Source organism: Silurus aristotelis (genome assembly GCF_946808225.1).
Source record: "Silurus aristotelis genome assembly, chromosome: 1".
In the NCBI taxonomy this organism is placed as follows: Eukaryota; Metazoa; Chordata; class Actinopteri; order Siluriformes; family Siluridae; genus Silurus; species Silurus aristotelis.
This window is the reverse complement of record NC_139574.1, coordinates 33,425,569-33,438,756: the sequence shown is the minus strand read 5'-3', so window position 1 is coordinate 33,438,756 and position 13,188 is coordinate 33,425,569. Positions and strand designations below refer to the sequence as shown.

Genomic DNA, 13,188 nt, shown 5'->3' with positions numbered 1-13,188 from the left:
GCGATTGAATGAGGTCTCGGAACTGATTAAATCGCTTTTACATTACTGTATATATACCTTTCACATGATAAAACAGGCCTATCTAATTGAAAATAAAATGACATTATAGCAGCGATTATCAACAAAGCACTAAACAATAAAACACAAATAGAAAAACATCCAAACAGCACCTCTTTCCCTCAGTGGCAACAATCACGTGGGCCGTAGTTTCCTCTGATACCCAGTTTTCTTTCCTGACGTCCTGTCAAATACAGAAAACAGGAAAAAGTGGTCAAAATTCTACACATAATTATGTACTAATATACTAATATACTAATATTATGCCAGAATGCTTGCATAATAACTGATGCACTGCTTTATGTGCTTTATGCACTGTTTATGTCTATGTGTTTGCTGCATCGGATGCAGTCACTTCTGCATTGATTGCCAGCAAACACATACACATAAACACACACTCTTGGGAAAGTATTTATACATTAGTGTTTATACATATTATTTCATATTTCATAATCATCCTGATTTGCATTCATTATTATTATTATTATTATTATTATTATTATTATTATTATTATTATTATTATTACTACTACTACTACTACTACTACTAATAATAATAATAATAATAATAATAATAATAATAATAATAATAATAGTAATAATAATAGTTTTATTGAAAACATCATTTGACATGAGTGACTGTCTATAAGTATCAGACCGGCCTCAAAATTTATTAAAAGAAAAAAATCTGAAAGGAAAAAAAAGTATTCCTTTTTTTTTAGCTTTGTGCATTTTAATGTTCATTAATATTTGGCAGCCTCTATCTGTGTGTGTGTGTGTGTGTGTGTGTGTGTGTGTGTGTGTGTGTGTGTGTGTGTGCGCGCGCGTGAGCGAGAAAGAGATTTTGCAAGATAATTCTGAGAATTCTGAGAACAGTAAGCCGGAGGGGCGGGTTTATAGTGGTGACGTATGTGGAAAAGACACCTGTCGAAAGCTGAGGAGCAACAGTATGTTGAGGTGTGGGAAAAGATGCCTGGAGTTTCATCCTTTGCGTTTATACATATACTGCTAATAATGCTGGCTTTACTTTTTTGCCTGTGGAAGGTAACCAGGGTGAGTATTTTCTCTCATATAGAAATGAAACTTTGCACATCATCACATGTAACTGAACGTCTTTAAAAGGTTCGCTCTCTAACACACGCTGCTAGCGCGCGGACAGATCTGCAGCTACAACAGAGATTAGCGACTGACCGTAGAAACGGCGTGGATCCGGTGCACTAACGATTTTAATCCTTAATTATTGTACCCTAACCTGCATTTTCTTCCTTTTTCCGTAGACAGGTTGAGAGCAGAACTGATAACGCGCGAGACAGTTACATTGAAAGCAGAAATAGCACAAATTCATTGAAATAAAATATTCTTTAATACTTTCAGACTGCTCTGTGCACTATAACAGCACCTGTGACAGGGGAAATGCCACACTGGACACTGCTGGACTTTATAAGAAGTTTAATGCATGTGACTGGAGTTTGAGGGACGAGGTAAATACATATGCTTGATTCTCTTGTTTTTTTTTTTTTTGTAAGATTGTTTGAAGTGTATTCATGTACTTTCTATACTTTACTATACTTAGTAGTGCGCCCGGCCTCACGTGACCAAAAAAGGTTTTTCCTGTAGAAAATGAATGGGGCAGACATTTCGCGCAACATATCTCAGCCCTCGAGCGCCTATGGCATATGCACATGCACATATGGCATATCGACTCGTACGGGGTCCAGAGCGGGACAAACCGGACTCATAGAAAATGAATGGGGAACGTCACATCCAACCACGCCCACACCATTAGACCAAAAAGGCTAAAAAACGAACGCGTTCGGAAATGGGCGTGCGATATGTCAAAACACTCGGCACGGTGGGGGGAGTTGAACCCCGGGGGCATTTTGATTGTTACGTGACGTCATAGGCCACGCCCACCACACAAACGTATTAGCTTACCGCGACACTAAACCTGCTCCGACCCGGACGCGTGACGCATCGAACCACTCGGCACGGTCCGGGTAATGTCCGGCGGTGTGCCGTTTTCATGCCGCGTTTTGGCACGTGACGTTACGTGGGTGGGAACGCGTAAAAAACACAAAATGGCAAAAATCCAGCAATACGGGCATGCAACACCTCTAATCGCTCGGCACGGCGAGGGGAGTTAGACGCCGGGTCGTGTGATGACGTGGCGTGACGTCACTGGTCCCGCCCCCTCGGGAAAAAAGGCCAAAAACAGGCGTGCAAGGTATCAAAACGCTCGTCTCTCCGAGTACAGTCGCGTCCCGTGGTCGGCACTAAAAACAATACGGCCGGGGTGTGGACGTTTGCACCGGCATGCATTACTCTCATTTTCTTCAGGAAATGTCAAACTGCTTTTCTTTTTTCCACATGAAGAATGACACCATTCTTGAAGTATTGACACCGTCTTCAAATCTAACAACCCTGTGCAGTGTATCTGAAATTAACTTGAAGGTGATCTGCATCAGCCCGAAGGTAGAGTGAATATCTATATCATTCATATCTAACTAGTCGGATCAAATGCATCTTTTAGAACTATTCACAATTTCTAATGATTACACTGCTCTTCTTTTCTTATCAGAGAGCAGCTCTGGTCTGCTACAAGCGTGAGTACATGGCTACTTTAAATTCTTACTTGTTTTTGTGTTTTTTACATTATCTAATTCATTAATTCATATTTTTTCTGCTTTTCTCTAATTGACGTCCTGCAGTTGTTAATGAAGCCACTGGTGAAATCAAGACACAGACGAATTCTAATAAAACACGTGAGTAGGACTATTAATGAAAACACTTTCCTGTTTTTCTTTCTCATAATCTGTAAACACTTTGAAGTTTCAGATCATTAAATTAATTTAAATATTAGTAAAAGATAACACTATTGAACACAACATGCAGTTTTTAAATAAAGGTTTTTATTATTGAGGGAAAACTAAACCCAAAACTACATGGCCCTGTGTGAAAACCCCCTGTTTAACCCCCTGTTAAAACCGGTTTATCAAACCTGAGTTAAATTTCTCTCCACACCAAGGCCTGATTACTGCCACACCTGTTTTCACAATCAAGAAATCTCCTAAATAGGACCTGCCTGACAAAGTGAAGTAGACCAAAAGATCCTCATAAGTTAAACATCATGCCGAGATCCAAAGAAATTCAGAAACAAATGAGAAAGAAAGTAATTGAGATCTATCAGTCTGGAAAAGGTAATAAAGCCATTTCTAAAGCTTTGGGACTCCAGCAAACCACAGCGAGAGACATTATTCACAAATAGCAAATACATGGAACAGTGGAGAACCTTCCCAGGAGTAGCCGGCCGACCAAAATTACCCCAGCGACGACTCAAAATGAAGACTTTGGAGTGGTCTAGTCAAAGTCCTGACCTGAATCCTATTGCGATGCTGTGGCATGACCTTAAAAAGGCGGTTCATGCTCCAAAACGCTCCAGTGTGGCTGAATTACAACAATTCTATAGACTTTCAATATTTGAGTGGAAAAAAATTCCTCCACAGTGCTGTAACAGACTCAATGCAAGTTATCGCAAATGCTTCATTGCAGTTGTTGCTGCTAAGGGTGGCCCAAGCAGTTATTAGGTTTAGGGGTCAAACACTTTTTTACACAGGGCCATGTAGTTTTGGATTTTATTTTCCCTCAATAGTAAAAACCTTCATTTAAAAACTGCATGTTGTGTTCACTTGTGTTATCTTCAATAACCTAATAACAGCTGTTATTCACTTTAACTGTCAGTGGTCATAAAGTTATGCCTGATCTGTTTTTGAACTATTTATTATTTATTAACATTCATTTAACTAAATGAAATCTTGTACTCAGCCCAGGGCAATGGAGCTGCGGTTGCTGTAGTAGTTGTGTGCATTCTTTTTGCTACTGTCTTTTAGACTTTTGGTTTGGAACAAGAGGAAAAGGCTTCAAATGTAAGTCATTCCTTGCCCTCAATGGAATACTTGTACAAATACTTCCGTATTATAACTGAGACTGTTCCTATACTTCTGGTCCATCTGTTTTATACCAAATTACTGCAAGAACTCCCAAAATGTAAAAGGCATTTACATATGAATAAATACAGTGAGTATACAGTGGGTACAGTGGGTATGAACTTAAATGAATTTAGCAAATGGCTGCAATATAACAGAGAGTGAAAACTTTAAGGTGGTCCAAATACTTTACGTACCCACTGTATCAAATTAGCAACAACAATAATACAAGCTAGAAAAAAGTAAGAAGACAACAGTCCTTTGCAGAAGTAAACGGTATTTGGGTGTGTGAAAGAAAAACAAAAAGATGGAAGTTTAGAAACTGTGGTTTCATTTACTTTACATCTAGACAACTTTCCTAATATTTGGGTGAGCAAAATTTTAATTATAATAGAAAATTACTATATAAACTAAAGCACTCGCCTTCTGGGATTCTTTTCCATGCTTATTCCACAGCTTCTTTTCATCGTTGTTTGTTTTGGAGATCAGTTCCATACCATTGTCTTCGAGATTTTCCAAATTGTTCTCTTGGACTGACACCTACTAGACATATATTTAAAAATTTTGATCGCTAAAAATAGGAGGCTTCAAACTAAATTTGCATGTAAATATTAGGAAATATTCATTATGGACATTAAGATCATCTTATATAAATTTTTAACTCAAGCCCAAATCTGCACTACAAATAATGGCCATATTGTTTTAGTAATTGGGGAGTGGACTGTACCATTAACTGTACCACTGCTAACATTATCTCCACAGTTCCATTAAAAAAAAGGACATGATTTTAATTTGTAGACACATGCATTATTTTATTGTTGTTTGTTTTTGCCAATTAAACATGTAATAATAACCATGGTTACCATGGTTACTACTGCTAATAATAATAATAATTTCTTATATAGAAACATATTATAATTTTTATTGTAGTTTCTATCAGTATTATTGTTATTTTAGATTTTATTAGTATTATTGTTGTTATTATTATTACTTCTATTACAAAATGCAAGTAAAAAGCAGTGCTCATTATTTCTCCAGTAAAAATATGCTGTCGTAAATACAGAGGGAAAATACATGCAAGTAGCCTGCTGATTATCAAATGTTCAAGTTCTGTCGAAATATTCATTTTAATATATTTTGTCCCTTTCTCTATGTACAGGTGGGTTCAGAATATAAGCATTAACTGGTGTAGAGGTCACTACAGCCGACCAACGCAGAACCCCTTTTCTTGACCATTTTTTATTTTCACAATAGTTTTTTTACATTTGTTAAATCTCTATTTACATTGCAAAACAACCATTTATGTGTTTTTTGCAAACAATAATTTACAGATACATTTGAATATTTTATGTAATTTAATGACCAAAAAATTTTAGTGAAAAACAAAAAAAATTTAATGAAGAGACTTTTAATAAAAGATAACTTACAATGATGGTTAGTATAGATAAAGTAATATATAAATATAAATATATATATATATATATATATATATATATATATAATTTTCTTTTACATTTTACATTTTTTGTTTACATTTGTTAGACCCTATTTGGGTATTATGTAAGTGTGTGTGTGTGTGTGTGTGTGTGTGTGTTTTACATTTAATATTTAATTTTCTAAAGATATGATCTACTTAACCGTTCTACATATTACCTGGATATGTGGAATTGTCAGGATTTTCCCTTCTAAGAGAAAATTCTTGATGCTGGACATAAAACGCAAAAAATCCATATCGTTAGCGTTAGCCGCTAGCCGCTAACTACTTTTAGCATGTACTGAGAAACCACCCACTAACACACACGCACTATTTACAGTATGAAATAAGTAGTCACAGTGTTAACTTTAGTTTCTTTTTTATACCCCTGGCATTATTGTGTATGTTTTCGAATATAATCATAATAATAAAATGCACTGAAAGTACAAGGCAGAGACTAAATAAACTTGCAGTCTGCCACTTAATCTGGGAACTCAGATGTTTACTGTTTCACTCGTAAAATGAGTTGCATTCGGTACACATGTAACCAAAAGCCCTGTACAAAACAATTTCGGTATGAATATGTGTATCATTACACCCTTTTAAGAAATATACAACTAGTGAAGAACACCTATGGAAATTTCTACTTGAGGATAAGATAAGATAAGATAAGATGTTTGATCAAAGTAAAACTTTATACTGTTTAATTTAAATCTTTTTGGCAAATAAACAAAAGGAATATGCATGTGTCTCTCAAAAATGATAAAGACTAGGTGTTTCCGATTTTTTGACAGGCAGAATTGGATTTTTTTAAATTTCATTAGATTGTATACTCATAACTATTTTAGTTCTATAAATATGGTCCAGTGGTCTAGTAATGATGTGTATCCCTGAAATAACACACACAGACACACACACACAGACACACACACACAGACACACACACACAGACACACACACACACACACACACACACACACACACACACACACACACATATTTTCAGAGTATGACCCTTTTATAATTCATAGATCAGACCAATCCATGCTATCACAAATTCTCTCTGGCAGCCCAAATGTACTGCTGGTTTAGAGGAACCTGAGAGGACATCAGAAGACAAAAGCTTTTACATTAGTCCTGTACTTCTCTACTCAGTTTCCAGAGATCCAACGATAATTTAAATTTTCTTATGTTAGTTGCTATCACAAACTGAATAAAATAAATCAAGTGTGCCAGTGATTGTCCTTATCACGTGAAATACATTTTGTTACCTGGATATTGTTGTTTTCTATACTGACAAAAAAGACAAATACTTTAATTAACAAATAAATGTTATTTTCCTTTGGTGGAAAGCCACAGAACACTGTCCAACACACACACACACACACACACACACACACACACACACACACACACACACACACACACACACACACACACACACACACACTCTCTCTCTCTCTCTCTAAACTAAAACCAAGCATACTTTACTTTATGTATTTTGTTTACCATTTTACATTTACTATTACAATTAAAATGCTTCAGTTCCATTTAAATTTACCAGAACACAAGCCTTCATGGTGTGGGCCAGAACTGCTTTCCCCATTCTCTCTCTCTCTCTCTCTCTCTCTCTCTCTCTCTCTCTCTCTCTCTCTCTCTCTCTCTCTCTCTCTCTCTCTCTCTCTCTCTCTCTCTCTCTCTCTCTCTCTCTCTCTCTCTCTCTCTCTCTCTCTCTCTCTCTCTCTCTCTCTTTGCTTTCTGACACATTTTCTGGGCACCCAGTTTTTGCCACTTTTTAATTGTGAGTGCAACAACCTGACTCACTAGCTTAGGACTTCAAATTTCTTTTGTACTCAACTCAAAACGCCAGTGAATAAAAATCCAAAAGTCTTTGTTTCACTGTTTAATTATGAATCTCAAAACATACAAAATAAAAACTTAGGATCTTTACTTTTCTAAACAAATTAACTGTGCAGTTAAAATACTGTGTTGCTCCAAAGTCCAGTGGCTTCTGACTGTTTTGCAGGGTTCTATTTCTTTCATAATAAATCTAACAGCCAATCAAATTACGTTATACTAGATCACTGGCTAACTGTTTACATTCCGTAGAAATGGCTTCTACATTAATATTTATTTTGTTCCATTATTTTATTAGACATTTAACTTTCTTGACAGTGAGCAGAAGGAACTCTCACATGATGCTAAAGACACACCAATTACCAGGGCTGTTTACATACAGTTTATACAACCTAGGAAAAGTTTCCTTATAGATATTTATGCAGATATTTACACACAGTGGACTGGAAGGATTAAATAAGCGCCATACATGCTTTGGATAATTAGCTAGGGTTTATCTGGGATAGCGGGTCATTATTGAACTCTCTAACCTCCTGAACTGGGGCTGAAACAGCCAAGAGATGAGTCTGCTTTGAGGCACATGTTGAGGACTGAGAAGAGCATTTGTTAGCTGTTGTGATTGTTGTGCAGCAGCTAACAAATGCTCCTTCTCAGTCCTCAACATGTGCCTCAAAGCAGACTCACAGAGCTAAAGCTTGTAAGCATGTCGAAATGAAAAGTAGTGTGAGGACAGTGGTGCAACCAAAAATAGCGTGCTGGCGCTAATGATCTTCGATTTTATATGTAGTTGTAAAACACAGATGTTAACTGAAACAGGAACATTTGTTTAGGGGGCTTAAAACTGGTTGGGGAACAGCCAAACTGCTCGAAAGGTGAGCTTGTGGAAGTGCAGGTCATGCACCATCACATGTCTGAACACAACAAGACACAAGATAGTTATGCTTCAGCAGAAAGAAGCTTGTGAAGGCATCTCTCACAGGCAAAAGTTGCAAAGCAGAAGATGTGCTGTTCCAACTATTTTTTTTTAAGCACAAACAAATGAACTATGTTGATAAAGGTAGATGCAGTGATCAGCCAAGGAAACTTAATCATTTAATCTTTCTTATTTCCATTCAACATCGGGATCAGCAAAATAGAAACATTTTATGGAAGAAAAAAATTTGAATAATGGGTTACATAAGTGTGGCTTCCTATAATGATACGAAACATATCTGTGTGGCAGCATATGAGTGAATTTAGCATTCCACTTCCTGTGTCTGTCTGTGTGTCTGTGTGTCTGTGTGTGTCTGTGTGTGCCGCGCCTGTGCGTGTGCCTGTGCGAAAGCAGGAAGGTGTTGAAACTAGCTCGACTACTTCGTTATAGTATGATTTTGCCGGCTTTTATATTTTTCCTCGTGGGACGCAGCCTAGCAATTACACCGCGTAAGTTTTCCCTAACGTGCCATACATTACATTACATGCCAATGCACATCTTGCTTTGTAATGCAATAGCGGCTCGCACGCGGCAGATCCTGTTTCTTATAACAGTTAACGACTTGCGCTAGCAGATGCATGTTTTTGATAGAAGTTCATTCATCGTCGGTTTCCGATTGAACCATACACCATCCAGTGTACTGAGTTTAATACGTTACCAATGTTACCCTCAGGCTGCAAGCGGAACTGATGATTAATGACGTTTTAATTACAGTGAAAGCAGATATTGTGTGATTATGTTTTTTTTTTTTGTTTGTTTATTGCATGCATTACTTTACTTCTAGACTGCTTCTTGCACTATAACATCACCTGTGATGGTGGCAGTGCGACACTTAACGTTCCTGAACTTCCCGAGAAGCATCAAGACTGTGATTTGAGTTTGAGGGACAAGGTAAATACAAACACTGGAATCCCTTGTTTTGTTTTTTTTATATATATTCTTAAAAGTTCTAAATTGATGTACTCACCATACTGTACCACACAATATACCATACTGTTTACTGCTTTTCTTTTCACTTGCAGAATGATACCAACCGTGAACTACTAACACCAAATCCTAATATAACGGTCCCGTGCAATGTAGCTGTAATTTACTTGAAGGTGCAATGCATTAGCCCGAAGGTAACATGTCTAACAGCATGATTAAATTCATTCACATGTTATCTCTTTTGGTTTCTTCAGAGTTGATTAAATTGCTTTCATGTTTTCCTTTATTCAGGTTGAGTTTCTAACCTGCTACAAGCGTATGTACACAACTACTTTTAATCCTCATATTTGTTTGTTTGTTGGTTATTTGCATTTGCATTTTTATTGATCTTTTTTTTTTGCATTCTTGCAGTTGTGAATGAAACCAGCGAACCCACTTCCTGGAAAGAAGATCCTAAAGAAAGTCAGTAGAACCTTAAAACATCTCTATCAATTTTGTACTTTTTCATGGTATTTCATGTCTGAGTAGTGCTGGAGAGCTGGATGCCTTTTTATTCATGAATTTAGCACCCAGTTTTTGTTTATCAGTATCAAACACAACTGGTTATTCCATATTTTGAAATCATATCCTCTTTAGAAGGCTGAACGATTATGTTCTTATTATGTTTAATACTCTATTTAATGATTTTTATGCCTGTCTTTTTAGCCCATAGACGACATGAGTTTGTGATCATTCCTGTGGGTCTGTTTGTGCTGGTGTTGGTGCTGCTTGGTTGCCTAATAAAGACAAAGAAGTCTACTTTGTGAGTATAATATGGTGACATGTTAAAGTTAGCAAGTGTATTTTTGAAGCTATTCACCCAGCTGTTAAAACTTCATTAGTTTGTTGTTTTTACTCAGTAATGTTTATACAGTTATTTTGCTCATGCTTTTCAGATAAACGTTGGAGAAGGTGCTTTGACCCATGAACGCCCAGCAAATTCCAGCTCGTCTGCAAATTTAAAATTACAAAATGGGTATCATGTTTGTTTAAGAACTTATAAATTGTAACATATGGATTTTGAGGGCTTGCCTTTAAAACTAATTAATCTTATAATGCATTCGTTCATAGTTCACTAAACTCTAAGTCTAAACTCTAAACTCCAAGTCTAAACAAACAAGTCTGATCCATTGATGCCTCACCTAGTACCTCTGAATGATCTTCTGCTAATGCAAATTTATCACCTTTAAATGGATTAGATCTGTGGTTTAAAATCTGGTATCAAGACTTACTATGAATGTGTAGAATATGTTCAGCAGGGGTCACCAACATGGTGCCCACAAGGATCACATGAGTCGCCCGCGGGCCTTTTCTAAAAACAGCTCACCATAGTGCCACTTACCAGTGAGCTGCATCAAATTTTTTTTTTTTGCTGCTATTCTTTTTTAAATCGCACTTGCATTGGTGTGAATTTGAAATTGACAATATTAATATATAGATGACTAGATAAATATCATTCATTATTAATAATAACATATAATTCAAGGTAAATTGAGCTAATTTGTTATTTCAGAAGTGTGTATCAAACTGGTAGCCCTTCACATTAATCGGTACCCAAGAAGTAGCTATCAGTTTCAAAAAGGTTGGTGGCCCCTGATGTACAGTATGTGAGAGTTAAATACACTATATATAAATTAAAAAAAATCAAGCTAATTCTAACCCACTTCTGAGAACTCAGAAAGATTCACAAGTACATTAACTATATGAAATAAAATGCAATGACACCAGGTAAATGCAGAGAAATGAGCATTTCTGTCTTCAGTGGAGCTACGGGCATGCTGAAGTGATTAATCATGACCAACGAAAGCTAACACTTACTGGTAGCCACATTTTTTTAAAACATATTACATAGCTGTTGGTGTACATGTATTTTATAGCTGTTTTAGGGGCTGTACTTGCGCTTAATAACATAACACCTATATAACATTTACACCTATGGAATCTTATTAACCAGACCCATGTATCTATTTGACATTATTTAAGTAAATTTGAAGCATGTTTTCTGGAAATGTGATAACAAGTTGAAGTGAAATGTCTAATATAGTTGAGAAAATATTGCTAATCAAACTGATCTGATTCTGATTTACTGATCGAATGAATTGAATGATGATTGGTAATGATTTTAATTTGCTTAAAACACCAGTTGTGCCAGGGCCTTCACTCTCCAAAAACATTATATATTCATACTTGGTGGATGCCCATATCCTGAGCGGCTTGCAACTGATCAGTTAAGGGTTAAGTTCCTTGCTCAAGTGTAGCTTGGTGGTGCAGGAATTTGAACTTAACCACTGATCTACCACCTCCCACCACCACCTCCATTTTGTCTTGGCAAACAGAAAGCTCTCCAGTTCCTGCTTTGAGGCTCATGTTACAGAGCTGCAGATGATCTTTTTGTAGGTCATATAGGGACACTGATGACTTTTTAAGCCATGATTCACTTTTCTAGCATACTATGTACACAGCAAATAGCAGTAAATATATTTTCTCTAAATCTAAGGGCCTTGTCATACTCTGGAAATTCTGCCTTGTCTTTTTCCTCAGATTGTACTCTCAATGTTTAATGTGAATATGAAAGCCAATATGGGTATTTATATACATATATATATATATATATATATATATATATGACATCGGTTTGACTGTGCAGGCACTTAATACCCTTTTAACTATAAATTAACTAGCATTACTACAAAATCTAGGTCAATAGACATGATGGTGATGGTGTGTGTGTGTGTGTGTGTGTGTGTGTGAGAGAGAGAGAGAGAGAGAGAGAGAGAGAGAGAGAGAGAGAGAGAGAGAGAGAGAGAGAGAAGAGAGAGAGTCATGACAGTATCGACCTGTGCTTAAAAAAAATAAAATTATATATATATATATATATATATATATATATATATATATATATATATATATATATATATATATATATATATATATATATATATATTAGATTTTGACTTAAGAGATTTGCAATGAAAATCTGCCATATATGAGAGAATTGTATAGATTTTCTACTAACAAAACATCCTCGAAAATGCAAAACACCTATAATTTTTAAGTACACATTTTCATTTTTATGCAGAGTTCAATATTATGAATATAGTTCAGTAGACTAGGAAATATGTGTATCCGCAAACATCTCACACATGACATCCATTGACTACAAAGCAGATGGACAGAATTCAGTGGAATGTGGCTGGTGGAAAAATACACACAAGTTTAACAAATCCAGTGAGTCAAAGAGAAACTCATGACATGACTTAAAATTCCAACATTCTTTTTCATAATACATAATGCGGGGTCCACTCACCACTTTTGCATTGTCTTTAAATACATGAACTTATTGAGGGTCTAAACAACCCCAGGAATTATGATTCACTTTAATTTATTCATGACTTATTGAAAGCTTTTGGCACATGTCTTGTGAAAGCACAGAACATCTGGGAATCCCAGATGATCCCAGACTGGGACTGGGACTGGGACCCCAGACTGGGATCATTTTGAAATTCGGCCCAAATTGTGACTGTGTGCAGATTTTTAGGTAACAACGAATCGTTTCCTTCTTCCCTGGAAAAGTAATGTTTGATTGCTTATTTTGTTTGTTCAGAATTCAACTCAATGAAGCGAATAAATTCTCTTTAGTCAAAATGTACAGTCGTACAAAAACTATGCATATTACAGCAATGAATTTTTAAGAAAGCATCACGCTTCCCTGTTACACTAATCAGAGCAAAATAGATGTGTTTTATATTTGGATTTTACAACTCATACAAATCATACTCACTCCGAACCCAGTTGTTGTTTGCGTTGCTCTGGTGAACTGAGACTTCATTGACATTGACATTTAAACCTACAAAAAATAATTGTGATTAGTCCAAAAG

At 36.1% G+C, this 13,188-nt stretch overlaps 1 protein-coding gene and 2 long non-coding RNA genes across 6 annotated transcripts in view; 2 read left to right on the top strand and 1 right to left on the bottom strand.

The window, feature by feature from the left end:
- Positions 1 to 13,188, bottom strand: part of LOC310725358 — a 32,314-nt gene that overhangs the window by 18,307 nt on the left and 819 nt on the right. The window contains exons 2-4 of the long non-coding RNA XR_014533338.1: positions 13,092 to 13,157; positions 4,464 to 4,580; positions 171 to 241 (exon numbers count right to left, since the gene is read on the bottom strand). This is a non-coding gene — a long non-coding RNA (uncharacterized lncRNA). The remainder of the gene's footprint in view (positions 1 to 170; positions 242 to 4,463; positions 4,581 to 13,091; positions 13,158 to 13,188) is intronic.
- On the top strand, positions 944 to 4,315 carry LOC310725460. Of its 3 annotated transcripts, none has more exons than XR_014533370.1 (5): positions 944 to 1,538; positions 2,431 to 2,534; positions 2,638 to 2,660; positions 2,766 to 2,819; positions 3,880 to 4,315. It is a non-coding gene; the product is annotated as an uncharacterized lncRNA (long non-coding RNA). The 3 variants fall into 3 exon arrangements; XR_014533371.1 differs by lacking the exon at positions 944 to 1,538 and adding an exon at positions 1,857 to 2,281; XR_014533372.1 differs by lacking the exon at positions 944 to 1,538 and adding an exon at positions 1,857 to 2,350.
- On the top strand, positions 8,697 to 11,838 carry LOC310725179 (uncharacterized protein). 2 transcript variants are annotated; one of them, XR_014533266.1, is made up of 8 exons: positions 8,697 to 8,793; positions 9,129 to 9,235; positions 9,367 to 9,465; positions 9,563 to 9,587; positions 9,683 to 9,733; positions 9,977 to 10,073; positions 10,207 to 10,286; positions 10,336 to 11,838. XR_014533266.1 is itself a non-coding variant. In XM_083539891.1 (7 exons), exons 1-7 carry the CDS (start codon positions 8,736 to 8,738, stop codon positions 10,208 to 10,210), a joined length of 441 nt encoding a protein of 146 aa, XP_083396017.1. In that variant the 5' UTR covers positions 8,697 to 8,735; the 3' UTR covers positions 10,211 to 11,838. The 2 variants fall into 2 exon arrangements, 1 of the variants encoding a protein (XP_083396017.1); XM_083539891.1 differs by having other exon boundaries at positions 10,207 to 11,838.